A 16,296-nucleotide genomic window follows, 5' to 3' on the forward strand; every position below is an offset into this window, starting at 1 on the left:
CTCAATGATAGTGCCTATATTTGTACGGTGTAACACCAATGCAAGGTCAATCTGTGAATAAAAGAGACTTGTTTCTATTCATAATAGGCTGGGCTCTGATCTGGGTGGGTTCTGGACAACATGTTGATTAAATGGAGATACCTAAGAATTTTAAATGTGGTTTATGTTAAAAAAAAAAAAAAAAAAAAAGGAAGAGTTTACCTTCAAAATAATAGATTCCTATATCATATATTATGTGTCTGCAGAAAAGAGAGAAAAGACACTGAATAATCTTGATAACTAAGTCATTTTGGTTTAGCTAGAATATAGAACTGCCTGTGGATTCTTAGAACAATTGCAGAACAACAGCCCTGTTCTGAAAGATGATCTTGACTTTGAAAGGGACACATTTATACGTGTGCTATTAAGGGAACAGTTATTGAGGTACTAGTTCCTCTGGCCTTCCTGTGAGAAATGTGCAGGCTATATTAGTGTGTTAAATGTAACTCTGCGATAATCGCTTTCTTTGGACTCAAGTGGGGAATAACATAATGTTAAAGAGTCGGGCGTAAAGATTGAGATGTGTGGATACGAGATTGAAATGCACAAGCAACCTGGTGTGTATCTGAAATATAATAACAGTTCAAACACCCGTATTATCAATAATAATAATAATAATAATAATAATAATAATAATAATACAACTGAAAGGACTCGAGTTTCTGTACTGTGTATTCTTTAATTGAGTGTTTGCTGCCATCTAGTGCTGTAATGCACTTGCTGTTTATTTGTGCTGCCATCGCATTTTCAGGTATGGACTTGTGTTTTTTGATTGAATAAAATTCGCTTCTTACCTGGTCAACAACATTCCCAGAAACCTGGACGAAGAGAAGAGGAACAGGACTATAAATAGGCCCATATGCTTTTATATTGGTGAATTTATTTTTAAGTTGACACCTGCTCCTGGTAAGAGGAAACCGCACACGCACAAAGTGGAGAAATGCCACGGCTTTTCACGGTGTTGATCTAAAATAAGCATATTTTTCTTTAAAAACGGGTTATTGTTTTTCATCTTTTAAAAAAGGAGCGGTAGCCTAAACAAATAACGGTCAATATGCTCAATATATCGCAGTTACAGATTTAAAGTTGTTAAAGAATAGTAGTAGGTTAAAGGTTTGTATTGTTTGATAGCTATAAAAATGACTTGGACATAATTTCTACATTACCGCTGGAATAGTTCTTGATACTTTACAATTGCAATTAATCCGAAAGAAGGGGATTATTGCGACAATGCGGCAGGTTTACGGGAGAGTGGCAACAGGCGTTGAGGACTGGTCGTCAAAACGGTTTACGGCAGTGTGGCCATACGCCGGCAAACTGGAGGAAGAGGAAGATGAGGGAAGATGTCTGCGAGCCAAGCCGAGGCGGGAAACGACATGCCTGCGAAAAAGCAGAAACTGAGCAGCGATGAAAATAGCAATCCCGACCTTTCAGGGGATGAAAATGTAAGGCTGGGGTGGATGGTGTTTGCCGAAGGGTTTTTCACGGTTAGAAATGCGGGTTAGAGGGGGAGCCCGTTGACCTCGGTGTTGCAACAGTAGAGTGAAAAGTTAAGCTGGAAGATGTGGGAGATTGTGCAAATTATAGGCCCTGGTGTTATTTGTGCAGCGTGATCTACACATTCACAACAGCTGTGTTTATTGCTGGGGCTGAAGGAAAATGTTAGTTACTGGGAAGAAATATATTTTGCTGTTGATTACATTGAAGCCATCAATGTATTGATTACAGCAGTGTTGAATCAGGGGTGTTAATCTATCATAAATTGACAGCCATTACCAATCATAGCAGAATTTCCAAATTGAAGCCATTACACATTAAAACAGTGTGTTGCTTGGTGGTTCTTGTACTTATTTCATATTTGTTATGAAAAACTGTAAACCTAAAGAAAAGAGAAAAATCCTTTGTAACATTTTTTTTTTTTTGTTCAGTGTCTTACTCTGCTGGAAATGCAGTACCTTAATTATATGTTAATATACATCAACTAATGTTACGCTGGGAGGAGGAATTTAATTGAACTGCCAACATGCGATTTAATAATAATTTGCTTTATTGTGAATTGCAATGCTATTGCTCAAGCTTCACTTTAAAGGGTGTCATATAAATGAATCTGTTATTCGTGGCCTTTGAGTCAGTTTCTCATTCGTTTTTGGTTTCTGAAAATGTATGTGACTTATCGAGACGGGGTTTATTTGTTCTGCAAATTGCTGATTTTAAAACGGTGGGGATATAAACTTTCATTTAAACATGCATGCAGCAATACACTATAGCGGGGAATAATAGGCTGATATTTATAAACCGTATTATTGTTCAGTGGGAAGAAATGTATGTAAAGCCATTTTAATATGTAAATATATAGTCTATTACTTGAATGACTAATTTGATAGTATTTGACCAAATTAATCATATATGTGCCAAAACGCCAGAATTATGAATTACACAAAAGTCATAAATTGCAACAAACCAGCTGCATCCGAAAATAAAATCTATTGTTCATTCTTGGTGTACTTAACATTTACCATTTAGTACTGAGTCATTTCTCTACATGCTGCAAATTATTTGTTGCTTTGAAATGGGTTGAATGCACTGTGAATTAACAAGCTTGGTGTGTTTGTGTTGCCAGGATGATGCTGTCAGTATAGAAAGTGGGACCAACACTGAGCGCCCTGACACCCCCACCAATACCCCCAATGCCCCTGGCAGGAAGAGCTGGGGCAAGGGCAAGTGGAAATCCAAGAAGTGTAAATATTCCTTTAAGTGCGTCAACAGTCTCAAAGTAAGTGCACCTGATGGGCTGTGTGGTTTACTAGAGCGTAATGCACAGGGGATGCATCATTTTAGAGTGTGAACTGAATGCAGAAGTGCTAAATCGATTGGTTTTAAGACTGGGAGTGTATCAACATTTTAGTGCCAAGTTTACCCACCTGTCTTAACTGAGTTCAGTCAACTGCAATCTTTACACTTTTTACTAGGCTAAATCGGTGTTTGATTAAGTAATTGATCGATATTAATACATAGATATTGAGTTATTAACTAAGTTAAATCATCAAGTAACTTTTTTTGGATTAACTGAAACTGTATATACATGTATCCTTCTTATAATTTTAAATCAGATATTTCTGATGTTATAATAAAGCATGTTTTTATTAATTAATTTATTTTTGCTTGGCTAATGTGATTGTTTTGCTGGACAGGAAGACCATGGGCAGCCTCTGTTTGGAGTTCAGTTTAACTGGCATAGCAAGGAAGGGGACCCTCTGGTCTTTGCCACAGTGGGGAGCAATAGGGTAGGTACTATAGAATGAAAATTCAAACCTAAAATCAGAAATAACTTTAATTGTGCTTTACACTACTAATCCCTATCCATAGTAAAGAATGACAGTGTCTGCTGTAGGTGGAAGACCCCTGTGACCTGGCCATTGTATGCTTTACAGACAGTACTGGCAGATTACAATCCTAAAATACAAGCAGACCACATTACTCAATAGCTCCAAAACGGATACATTTTTGTTTTAGCAGACAGGCTGCTCGCCAATCCTAAATGTATAAAACCGCAGTACCATCTGCAATGTTGTCCTGGATACAGAATTGCTTCTTGACCTAATAATACACTTGGGAAGATCAAAGGAGAAGTATGAAATCATTTTCTGTTAAAATCTGCTTTGTCTGAATGTTCTGTATATGGAGTCGTTGTTGTTGCTGTGTGTAAATGCATGTCAAGTGGTGGACTAACTTCAGAGTTAGGGAGACCTACCGGGGGCCTGGCTCTCTGAGGGCCTTCAAATAAAATCCTGTTGATTCCTGACTCTGGGCTCTGACTGTATTTGTGGTAGTTCTGCAGTACTAGGACTTAAGCCTTTGAAGTATTTAACCAGCAGGAAATGTAGATTTAAAGTTCCATGGAAACGTATCCCTTATCATAACAAAAGTGCAATGTTTCTTAGTTAGTAAAGAATACTTCCAAATAAGGAACACATGCATTACTGTTGATACTGAAATGATCTGCATAATGTGCATTCCACAGAAATGCATTAGCATGAACCAGACTTAATTTTGTGTGCTTTGATGAAAGCATTACACAGTTTTCTTTATATTGGTCTTTGGACTACAGCATTATTATTATTATTATTATTAATTTATTTCGTAGCAGACACCCTTGTCCAGGGTGACTTACAGCATGCTGTTTTCATTTCTTTACACCGTTAAAGGTATATTGCATGTGGGTATACCATTTTTTAACTGTTAAATTTAAAAAGAATAAGAATTAACTTTTATTTTGTTTTTCTTTCCCCAGGTAACATTATATGAGTGTCATTCACAAGGAGAAATCCGTCTACTGCAGTCTTATGTAGATGCTGATGTATCCTTCCTATACTCCTTACAGAGCACTGGTTGTCTCCTGCTGCTCGCAGCATACATGGTGAGAGATGTACCTAGGCCATTAAATGTGATTGTGAGCACCCACCTGACTAATGGTTCAACATTCTAGTTAACATTTTTATTTATCTTGATTGTTGAGTCTTGATGGTTGTACAGAACCAGGTTACTTTCGGCTGTTTAAGATTCTAGACCTGAGAAAAAATGTTTGCTGGAGGTGAAGTCTTTGATTTGGGTACTGAGGCCTATATAATATATAGTTATGTTTATAGATGATAAAATAAAGTTGGCATGGGTACAGATTAGGTAGTGATTTCATAATTAGTATTATGTTAACCGAGGACAGTTTCGGTAAAAGTGTTGACGGTAAAGGTGCTGTTCTACTTATGTACAACAGTTGTGTGTGAATGGGAGTGAGGGTGGATTATGATTTATGGAAAATCATGCACTAGTCACTCAGAGAAAAGGTAGGCACTCAAAGGTTTATGAGTAACTGCTCATCAGAGGCTCTTGATCGAATTTCTGGTCCCACTACCTCAAATAAAGGTTGTCATAATTAGTTACTTGGTGAGATTCTTTATGGTTGCCAAAGTGCCCACAACTCTTGTGACCAGCTCATACTGCTAAAAAAATTGCGTGGGTCTCTGCAGTTATTTAGACTGCATCTAAATAAGACCGGAAACATCACTGGGGAGAGAGAGAACTCTTGCAATAATTTTCCAGCTCTTTAGAAACTCTCAAAATGAGTTCGTTAAATGGGATGAAGAGCGTTTTCTCCCTGGTAAGGAGGGTTGTTGCAAAGCGAGTGCGATGGTGAGGATCCTTAATGTGTGGTGCCGACAAGGCGGATGAGAACTTCTACACCTGCGCGTGGACCTTCGACAGCAGCACCAGCCACCCCCTCCTGGCTGTGGCGGGGTCACGAGGCATCATTCGTGTCATCAATCACATCACTATGCAGTGCATCAAGGTGAGTTTCTGTCCACATTGCTTTTGAGGGAGTAATTATCTCCACCCTGATCCAAATATGTAGATTTGTTGTTTAATGTCCCCAGTTTGACATAAACTGTTCCACCCACACTTCAAGAGGAAACTTTTAAGACTTTGAAGGAGACTTTACATTGTTTCAAAACAAACTGAACCAAGAATGTTTGAAACAAAACGTTGTGAATACTGCCTTTAGTGTCGTTTTTCTCTGTTGATGCATCTGTTCAGCTTATGTTTTCAAGTCCCTGGTGGGTTGGATCCAGGTCTGCCTTTCACTGCCTCTTTGCATTTGTTCTGTTGTCCTGGTTCAGACCTTCTGAAATGATTAGTGTTCAACATGCAGGGTTAAAGCTTCACGTCTGTATTTAGTATATCCCCTGTAGTTTACTGGGAAAAGAAAGAAGCTACTAAAATTGGCCAATGTAAAGCTAAGACAATCTTATACTATTCTGTTAGAAGACAATTTTCACTTAACGATTTTTAATGTCCTTTTTAAAATGCCACGGATGTAGATATTGCTGGAAACCTGTGATGACTGAGTGTTCAGGCCAGTGTTGTTCCAACCAAGTACTGGTCTGTGCAAGTCTTACTCACTTAACTTTGAAAACACCTACTGTGTGATCCTACATGCTAGATTTCTGTCATAAGCGTCTTCCTACAGCCCACTGTTTCTGCCCACCCTCAGAACAGCAGCCGGCTAAAATGCCATGCAAATGACCCCTGTCTTTTTTACAGCACTATGTGGGACATGGGAATGCAATCAATGAACTGAAGTTTCACCCTCGGGACCCGAACCTCCTGCTGTCCGTCAGTAAAGGTACAGTTTAGTTTTGGTTGCTCATGTTTGATTAACCAGGCAGCGGTAAGTGTCAAGGTTATGCACTAAGCATTAGTTTGATGCTGTGTATGAGCTGTGCTTCGTGCAGTCTGTGGTTTCACAGTGCCTGTGTTTGACCGAGTAAACCGAGCCGCTGACCTTCAGTAAAAGAGGTGTGTTGTCTGTGCAGATCATGCCCTCCGGCTCTGGAACATCCAGACTGACACGCTGGTGGCTATATTTGGGGGAGTTGAGGGGCATCGTGATGAAGTCCTCAGTGCTGTAAGTAGAAAGCTGTGGAGGATGGCTAGGTATATAAGGTTCATGCACCTTTAGATGTTTTACCTTGAGAAAACTAATGGTGAGGATATCGCTAAAAGATCACAAACCTTTTAACAGACTATAAATCTCCACATTTCACCCTTTAACTTAATTTTGTTGTACTGCACAGTGTTCTGTGTACAGTAGAATGGACAATTGTGAAGAAGTCTCTCTCTCACCAGGACTTCGATCTACTGGGCGAGAAGATCATGTCTTGTGGTATGGACCACTCCCTAAAGCTATGGAGGATAAACTCTGAGAGGATGCAGAAAGCTATTCGGGGGTCTTACGAGTACAACCCCAGTAAAACCAACAGGTAATCAGGGAATGGGTTGAAAGGTAAAATTGACTCCTTAGAAGAAAGTTTGTACAGAATGCTCAAGAGTGAACTGTTTGTCTTTGAAAACAGGCCATTCGTCTCCCAGAAGATCCATTTCCCTGATTTCTCCACGCGAGACATTCACAGGAATTATGTTGACTGTGTGCGGTGGCTGGGAGATTTAATTTTGTCCAAGGTGAGTGCTAGAATCATTAATTCTTTGTTTTTGACAGATCCATTTTAGAATATCCTTACTACATATTATACTTTTATTGTATAGATATCGTCTGTCTGTCAGTCATATTTATTTAATGTGTTAATGAAACATAATGAATGGAGAAATTACTCCACTACCTATTCACAGCATAGAGGCAGACAAGACACTTTTGAATGCATTTTTCTTGCAGGTCAATTCTGTGAAAAGTGTACATTTTTACTTACTTTATGTTGATTCTAACAAACTATTGTATAGCTTGGAAGACAGACTAAGCTGTGTTGGCAGGATGAAATGCAGGGTCTGATGTATAATCTTGTCCTGTTTCTCTCCCTAGTCGTGTGAAAATGCCATTGTATGCTGGAAACCAGGGAAGATGGAAGACGACATTGACAGGATCAAACCAAATGAATCCAATGTGACCATCCTGGGACGCTTTGACTACAGCCAGTGTGACATCTGGTACATGCGATTCTCCATGGACTTTTGGCAGAAGGTATGGATTTGAATAACTATATAAGGAGTGTGTGTGTCACTTTACACAATTGGTTGCTTTTTACTTTTGATATTCTATTTACCCCATTGTGTTTATTCCCCTGTGTTTAACACTGCCATTAAACTTCGTCACAGTTTAACAAAATGTTTGTTTTTCCTGGCAGATGCTGGCTCTGGGTAATCAGATCGGGAAGCTTTATGTATGGGACCTGGAAGTGGAGGACCCCCATAAAGCAAAGTAAATAGTTTTATTTATTTATTTTTCTCCAGATTGTACTTTGCAAAACCACTTTGTGTCCATCTTCAAAATGCAGAAATAATGTGGACTTTATATAAACAACAAATGAATAAATACAAAAGCTTCTCAGATATTGAGACTGGTCTACTCATTCAGATTTCACTTGCCTTTCCCTCCGTTACCTTCAGAGAGTCAGAATGGGCACCGAAATGTTCTTTGACTGTGGCGGGAATGAAAGCAATCCTGGGATGTTTGTGGTCAAGCTGGTATGCGTTCACTTCACTCCAGTAAAGTGTGATTGACTCTCCGTCCTTTTTCCAGATGCACCACCCTGACCCACCCTAAGTGCAACTCTGCCATCCGCCAGACCAGCTTTAGCCGTGACAGCAGTATCCTGATTGCCGTGTGCGACGACGCCTCTATCTGGCGCTGGGATCGGCAGCGCTGAGCGCCTGCACGGTTTCCTGGGCATCTGAGATGGCAGACCCCCTGAGCTTCAATGGCCTCGCCTTGTGGAAGTGTCAGGGTCCGAAGCCCACAGCCGGAGAGCTCTGCTGTCTTTTATATCCCTGTTGTCCTTTTATTTGCTTTTTGTTTTTGATCCTTGTTGCTTATAATAAATTTATTTTTCTAAAGTCTGTTTTTTATTCATCTAAAATAAATATAGCATATATCTATCCATATGTATGTATATCTATATATATAATTGGGGTTGGGGCAAAAAAGTGCAAAGGGAATACTCATTTTAACCCTATTTATCGAATTCAAAAAATGTTTACATTTTTCAGGGGTTTGTTTTGGTGGTGTTTGCTTTGAAATGAGGAGGAACTCATTGAAATTATCAAAGAAAATATAACCTTTATATGGAAGATTGTACCTGAACATGTGGTCTAGCATAACCTCATACTCCATACAAAAAGTTTTTTGAATAAACATGGACATTTATACATCAACAAATAGCTAATTTGAAGTCGGTTGTTTTAACTATATAAATTGTTTTAGTCAGTGTGCTCTGGATCTCAAATTACACCAAACCAAAAACTTTCATATACCCCAGGTGTGGATTTAAATTGTTCGCATTTGCAATGAACTCCGACTGATTTGCCTTCTATATGTGAAGCCAATCAAGTGCTTTTTAAATCACAATTGTAACATTTAAATACTAGCCAATTAAAAACCACAATGTTGATAGGATAGTACTCACCTATTCCGCTGATAGTGATAAAAGTACTAAATGCTAGTTCGCAGTTTAGTCGGTCGGCCGACTTTCACTATCCATTTCAACTGACCCACCGGTCCAAGTGTCTCATGAACCGATTCATGACATAACATAACACTAATATTTCAGGAAATACAACATCAACGAAAGCACCCTAAAAAGAGAAAAATAAATATAATTTGGTTTGTACATTGTTATATATATATGTGTGTGTTTAAATGCATTTAATAAATAATTCAATATTTTAAGTTAATGCCGTACATATACTTTTTTAGGCTTTGGGTTTTGTTTGATAAGAATCGTAATCGAAATCAGATTCTATTCCCTTAATTCTCAGATACGCAGTACATTGTGGAATCAAGTATTTGGAATCGACTTTCCCACAACTGCAAATCTGTTCCCATCCCGTTCCCATATTCCCATCTCTGAAAATAACGAGGACTGATAGTATCGCTGAAGTGCAGATGTTTATATCTTCAGTTCAGAGACACTAGGATCGTGTTCTAGGAGAGCAGATGTCCGCACTTCTGCGCAGATCTGCAGAATCGCACCAATCCCATTGGCGGAGCGGCGCAGATCCGTGCACAACTGCGGACATCTGCCTTACACGAAGGCGACCCTAGCGTCTGTGAACTGAACATACATGCACACGTCCCTGGGCTTACATTGGTGCGCAGTGTTTTGTTTCCTGGGTCAGAGAGACAAGGGTTCAGGGTTGATATCCTGCCGCAGCTCTGCCTCTGGCTCACTGAAGCTCTGTCTGCCTCTAGAAGTTTCTGAAGTACCGAGCTCAAATGCAAAAGTGCACGTACATGCATGCAGCCGTCATAAACGTGCATTGGTCGTGAAAAGGGAATTTGAGAAAGACTTGAGTGTGAAATGCAGAAAAAGCAAGCAGGGTTCTGCGATGCGATACAGATAAACCACGAAACCTTGGGATCTAGTTTTAAAGATGTTTGGGTGTCTAGTGGCAGGGAGATTGGTAAGTGTGTGTAACGCCAGGTTGTCATATGCATACGCGTTGAATGGTTGTTGACAGATCATAATTGCATCATGGTTTTGATGAGACGAGCGTGTGTTAAAAGTGACGTTCAAGCGATGCGCACGTCATTCTTAGACGTCAAAACGTATATGATTACAATATTATGTATTAAAAGAATATAGTGTATCCTTGAATACTTCTGAAATAGTAATGGAGATATTTTCACAGTTTACTACAGTCTGGGCAATTTGTATCTATAGCTGTAGTTGTAAATTATGCACACAATATATAATGTTCATGTTTTAGCTAAATTATATAGGTTATTCCTGCCCAAGCATATATAAGTTGTAGTTTTGAATAAGTCGTTTTGATGAACAGCAGTTTTCGAAAACAACAGGTTTTCCTTTCTACATCTTGCCTTTGAAATGTTTAACTTTGCTAATTGTCTTAATACTGATGAGCTTTTTTAATTTTGTAAAATTAACATTTACAAAGTGGTTAGCAATGTCTAGACCTCAACTTTTTTTTAAGCTAATTTAGCAGCCATATGTAGTAGATAGTATTGTAAGGAATCCACTTCAGTGTATTTGTTGTAGTAAGTGGAATGGTACACACTCAGAGATTCTCAATACACTTGAAAAGCCTCAATAAATTAAGAAACACTTCCTGATATTTTGAAGGCAGTTTCTTATGAAATGTGTAATGAGTTCAATAGACCCATCAGTCACAGGCTGACCAGCATTGGTGGCCCCGAGCAAAAGATTCCTTTGGTTGTGTTCTAATGAAGTGTATTTCATATGTTTGAGTTTGTGATTTTAACCACATCCGATAGCAGATATGTCATATGGTACCTACTTCCAAAATGTAACATCAGGACTGCATGCTTTCATGTTAAAGCTTGGGACCTCATAAACACTGACTTTCCAACTTGTTACAGGTACAGACAGATGTACAACAGGTGGCCAGTGACAAGTTTGTGTTCAACCTCCCGGACTATGAGAACATCAACCACGTGGTGGTGTTCATGCTGGGCACAGTGCCCTTCCCTGCAGGAATGGGTGGGGCCGTGTACTTTTCCTACCCTGACCTCAGCGGCGCCCCAGTGTGGCAGCTTCTTGGGTTCATCACCAACGAGAAGCCCAGTGCCATCTTCAAAATCTCTGGCCTGAAATCCGGTGAGTGTGGGTTATAGCATGGTAGTGTGCTTGCTTGTTGACAACACACACAATCATAGAGTGCTGCATGGATGATGCCATTCCACTAGGCCAATTCACTGTGACGCCATTCCACACTGATATAAAGTCTGTTACTGCCGGTGCCCTTGATTTTAACTTCTTGGTTCTTCTTTTCCCCCACTAATGTTGTCTCAGGTGTGGGAGGGGAGCATCCATTTGGGATGATGGCTGTGCCTCAGATCCCCTCTGTGGCCCAGGTGGGAGTCTCCATAGAGCCACTGGCACAGCTGACCCAGCAGACACCTGTGGCCAGTGCTACTGTTTGTACAGTAGACTCCTTCACACAGGCAAGTAAACCATATCCAGAGAATCACTGCAGAAAATCATTTTACACCATTTCATATCTCTTCAAGTATATAACTGATTGGTGTCTCTGAGGTGTGTCCACCGGGAAGCATGTGCGACCATTACCTGAATTTCTGCTTCTATCTCTAATTGCAGTTCACACAGAAAATGCTGGACAACTTGTATAATTTCACGGCGTCCTACGCTGTTTCCCAGGCTCAGATGACACCCAATCCCTCTGAGATGTTCATCCCTGCCAGCGTGATCCTCAAGTGGTAAACTCCATACTCCTCATTCAGCAACATTGTAACTAATAGTACCCTACCAGGCCCAACAAGTGCAAGAGAAAAACAGTTTTTGTGTTTTATGAGGACAAATAATCAAGGATTTTATGTATAATGCAGCTCTCCTTCCGGAAACTGTTAGTATTGTACAGTGAGGGGAAAAAAGTATTTGATCCCCTGCTGATTTTGTACGTTTGCCCACTGACAAAGAAATGATCAGTCTATAATTTTAATGGTAGGTGTATTTTAACAGTGAGAGACAGAATAACAACAAAAAATCCAGAAAAACGCATTTCAAAAAAGTTATAAATTGATTTGCATGTTAATGAGGGAAATAAGTATTTGATCCCCTATCAATCAGCAAGATTTCTGGCTCCCAGGTGTCTTTTATACAGGTAACGAGCTGAGACTCTCTTAAAGGGAGTGCTCCTAATCTCAGCTCGTTACCTGTATAAAAGACACCTGTCCACAGAAGCAATCAATCAATCAGATTCCAAACTCTCCACCATATCCAAGACTAAAGAGCTGTCCAAGGATGTCAGGGACAAGATTGTAGACCTACACAAGGCTGGAATGGGCTACAAGACCATCGCCAAGCAGCTTGGTGAGAAGGTGACAACAGTTGGTGCGATTATTTGCAAATGGAAGAAACACAAAATAACTGTCAGTCTCCCTCGGTCTGGGGCTCCATGCAAGATCTCACCTCGTGGAGTTTCAATGATCATGAGAACGGTGAGGAATCAGCCCAGAACTACACGGGAGGATCTTGTTAATGATCTCAAGGCAGCTGGGACCATAGTCACCAAGAAAACAATTGGTAACACTACGCCGTGAAGGACTGAAATCCTGCAGCGCCCGCAAGGTCCCCCTGCTCAAGAAAGCACATGTACAGACCCGTCTGAAGATTGCCAATGAACATCTGAATGATTCAGAGGAGAACTGGGTGAAAGTGTTTTGGTCAGATGAGACCAAAATCGAGCTCTTGAGTATCAACTCAACTCGCCGTGTTTGGAGGAGGAGGAATGACCCCAAGAACACCATCCCCACCGTCAAACATGGAGGTGGAAACATTATGCTTTGGGGGTGTTTTTCTGCTAAGGGGACAGGACAATTGCACCGCATCAAAGGGACGATGGACGGGGCCATGTACCGTCACTTGGGTGAGAACCTCCTTCCCAATGAAAATGGGTCGTGGATGGGTATTCCAGCATGACAATGACCCAAAACACACAGCCAAGGCAACAAAGCAGTGGCTCAAGAAGAAGCACATTAAGGTCCTGGAGTGGCCTAGCCAGTCTCCAGACCTTAATCCCATAGAAAATCTGTGGAGGGAGCTGAAGGTTCGAGTTGCCAAACGTCAGCCTCGAAACCTTAATGACTTGGAGAGGATCTGCAAAGAGGACTGGGACAAAATCCCTCCTGAGATGTGTGCAAACCTGGTGGCCAACTACAAGAAACGTCTGACCTCTGTGATTGCCAACAAGGCTTTTGCCACCAAGTACTAAGTCGAAGGGGTCAAATACTTATTTCCCTCATTAACATGCAAATCAATTTATAACTTTTTTGAAATGCGTTTTTCTGGATTTTTTTGTTGTTATTCTGTCTCTCACTGTTCAAATACACCTACCATTAAAATTATAGACTGGTCATTTCTTTGTCAGTGGGCAAACGTCCAAAATCAGCAGGGGATCAAATACTTTTTTCCCTCACTGTATATAGAGTTAGATTATTCAGGACTGCAAAATATAAACCATTCTCTTCTTGTCTTTTTGTTTATGAAGAACCTGTCCTTTAAAGGAGTGAAGGAGGCTGAAGTGTTCAATCTTTATTACAAGCTAGCAGGGAAGAATGACATAGGAACAATCCAATTGTCAGTCTCAAAAGCTTACAAGTTTGTCATAGGTTTTATATTTTGTTGTTTCCTGGGCTGGGCATCATGACTGTTGGCAACTCCCGTCACAAGAACAGATGTATTCTTATCTTCAGTGCATGTCTAGGTCTGAAACAGAAATTAGAAACAGAAAAAACACAAACGGTAATATAAGTCAGGAAAACTGTATTTTGCTGACCTAGTTTAATTTGCCAGTATTTTTAATACTAATTATTAATCATTACACTGGTTTCTTCAGTTTCAGAACCCTTACTTTTGTTTGAGCTGGTGTAGGAGTATCGACAGTTTTGTGCAATGAAGGAACTTAGTTAGTTCAATTAGACTTTTTGTTTTGTTTGTATCTCTGTTTAATTCTTTATTTCATTTCCTTACAGGTATGAGAATTATCAGAGGCGAATGGCACAGAACCCGAATTTCTGGAAAACATAATATATGGATTTTTTTTTACAGCTGGAACTAAATTCTTCAGAAACCCCTTAATAATTTCAACAAACAAAACATTCACACCACCACAGCTGTGTTTCTTGAACTCTCAGCATCTGAGTTGGTTTGTAGGGGTTTTATATCAGATCAAACCATGACTTCCTCTATACCAAAAACAATAACTTTTTTAATGACTGGTTTATATTATATTTTTTGTTTGCAGCACAAATAAACTTGGATAAACATGTCTGAGTGCTTCTGATTTGGGCCAAGGCTTGCCAAATGATGGATGTCAGTGCAAATGGTTATTAACCATCATTCAGGCAGGTTGTCACATCATAGCTTAAGTTCATTCTGCAGTCGTATGCAAAGCAAGTATCTCGACATACAAACATTTTCCTCTGTGTTGGTTTCATCACCTAAATACCACATTAGTCTGTTCGCTCCTCTGTGAAGACCAGACTTCATATACAATTGTCAAGGCTGAAAATGAAGAAACAACATTATTGTTGTACGTTATCTTTTTGAGGTCCCGGTTGTTAAGGGTGTCCACACAAGCCAGAGGAAAAATAAATAAGTCAACAAATAAATACATCAAGGTAGGAGAGCTGCTTATTTAATAATGGCAACTAACTGTAAGCACATCATGTACGCACTCTTAAAAAAAGTCATACAAGACGAGAAGAGTTGAGGTGATTTATATAGTGTTTATTTACTAAATCCACATAAATAGCTTGTTATTCATGCCATATCATTGTGCCTGAAACAGCACAGATTGACTGAGCAGCAGAAATGTCCATTTCTCTACATGTGTGCCCATAGGGAAAGTTTGCGGTAATAGTATTTATTTTATGAACTGTAGGACAAAATGCAAGTGGCTTATGTAAAGATGAGTGTTGATAGTGAGGAGACAAAAAAGTGAAAGACACTTTAACAATGCCTTACAGCACTAATTTTACAATTAAACTTACAAAACAATATAATTTGTGATTTATGATTAAAGGTGCACATTATTTATTTTTATGTCAGTATTGTTAGTTTAAATGGCAATTTTCAATGTTTAAACAGAAAAAGCTTTTGTACGTACTTGGAGTGCTTGTGTATTTCTATTCTGAACCTTTTACTACCTTTTACCTGTCTACTTTTTTTCTTAAGGTTTGAATGGAGTGTTAAAATAGAAATGTTTATCAACTGAAAAATGTGGGCTACCTCTTTGGTAGGTTTTTGGTAGCCCATTAGACTACCACACATAGTACTGATTTGTCCACCCCTGATTATATATACATAAAATCTCTCTTGCTCTCTCTCAATATATACACTGCTCAAAAAAATTAAGGGAACATATAATCATCACGGTATAACACCAAGTCAATTAAACTTCAGGGATGTCAATCTGTCCAGTAAGGACGCCTAAGCGATTGTGAATCAATGTCACCTGTTTTGGTCCAAATGAAAGTGACAACAGGTGCACTGGAGAGGCAACAGTAAGACAACCCCCAAAAAGGGAATGGTTTTGCAGGTGGTGGCTACAGACAATTGCTCTCTCCTTATCCTTCCTGACTGATTCTTCTCTAGTCTTGCATTTTGCTAGTGTCCTTGTCACTACTGTTAGCATGAGGCGGTACCTGCAGCCCATTCAGGTTGCACAGGTAGTCCAGCACAGGTAGTCCAGCTCCTCCAGATGAGAGCAGGTTCACAATGAGCACATGTGACAGAGTCTGGCAATGCCGTGGTGAACGTTATGCTGCCGGCAACATCATCCAGCATGACTGGTTTGGCGGTGGGTCAGTGATGGTCTGGGGAGGCATATCCTTGGAGGGTTGCACAGACCTCCACATGATAGCCAACGGTACCCTGACTGCTGTTAGGTACCGGGATGAAATCCTCAGACCCATCGTCAGACCTTACGCTGGTGCAGTGGGCCCTGGGTTCCTTCTGGTGCAGGACAATGCCCGGCCTCATGTGGCCAGAGTGTGTAGGCAGTTCCTGGATGACGAAGGCATTGATGCCACTGACTGGCCCTCACGTTCCCCAGACCTGAATCCAATTGAGAACCTTTGGGATGTTATGTATCGGTGCATCCGACGCCACCAAGTAGCGTCACAGACTGTCCAGGAGCTCACTGACACCCTGATCCAGGTCTGGGAGGAGATCCCCCAGGACACCATCCGCC

The 16,296-nt window shown here is 40.2% G+C and overlaps 2 protein-coding genes across 2 annotated transcripts; both read left to right on the forward strand.

Moving 5' to 3' along the window:
• The first annotated feature begins 1,340 nt into the window (after positions 1-1,340).
• eed (embryonic ectoderm development) lies at positions 1,341-8,439 on the forward strand. Its single transcript, XM_066706277.1, has 12 exons — positions 1,341-1,484; positions 2,660-2,812; positions 3,231-3,323; positions 4,331-4,396; positions 5,258-5,383; positions 6,136-6,217; positions 6,408-6,499; positions 6,721-6,854; positions 6,948-7,053; positions 7,409-7,567; positions 7,731-7,804; positions 8,126-8,439. Exons 1-12 carry the CDS (start codon positions 1,383-1,385, stop codon positions 8,250-8,252), a joined length of 1,314 nt encoding a protein of 437 aa, XP_066562374.1. The 5' UTR covers positions 1,341-1,382; the 3' UTR covers positions 8,253-8,439.
• A 1,287-nt stretch (positions 8,440-9,726) lies between these two features.
• Positions 9,727-14,370, forward strand: hikeshi (heat shock protein nuclear import factor hikeshi). The gene is made up of 5 exons (XM_066706278.1): positions 9,727-10,005; positions 10,943-11,180; positions 11,376-11,527; positions 11,682-11,800; positions 14,075-14,370. The coding sequence occupies exons 1-5, from the start codon at positions 9,976-9,978 to the stop codon at positions 14,127-14,129; spliced, it is 594 nt and encodes a 197-aa protein (XP_066562375.1). The 5' UTR covers positions 9,727-9,975; the 3' UTR covers positions 14,130-14,370.
• The last annotated feature ends 1,926 nt before the right edge of the window (positions 14,371-16,296 follow it).

This window comes from Amia ocellicauda, chromosome 6, assembly GCF_036373705.1.
Source record: "Amia ocellicauda isolate fAmiCal2 chromosome 6, fAmiCal2.hap1, whole genome shotgun sequence".
Lineage (NCBI taxonomy): Eukaryota > Metazoa > Chordata > Actinopteri > Amiiformes > Amiidae > Amia > Amia ocellicauda.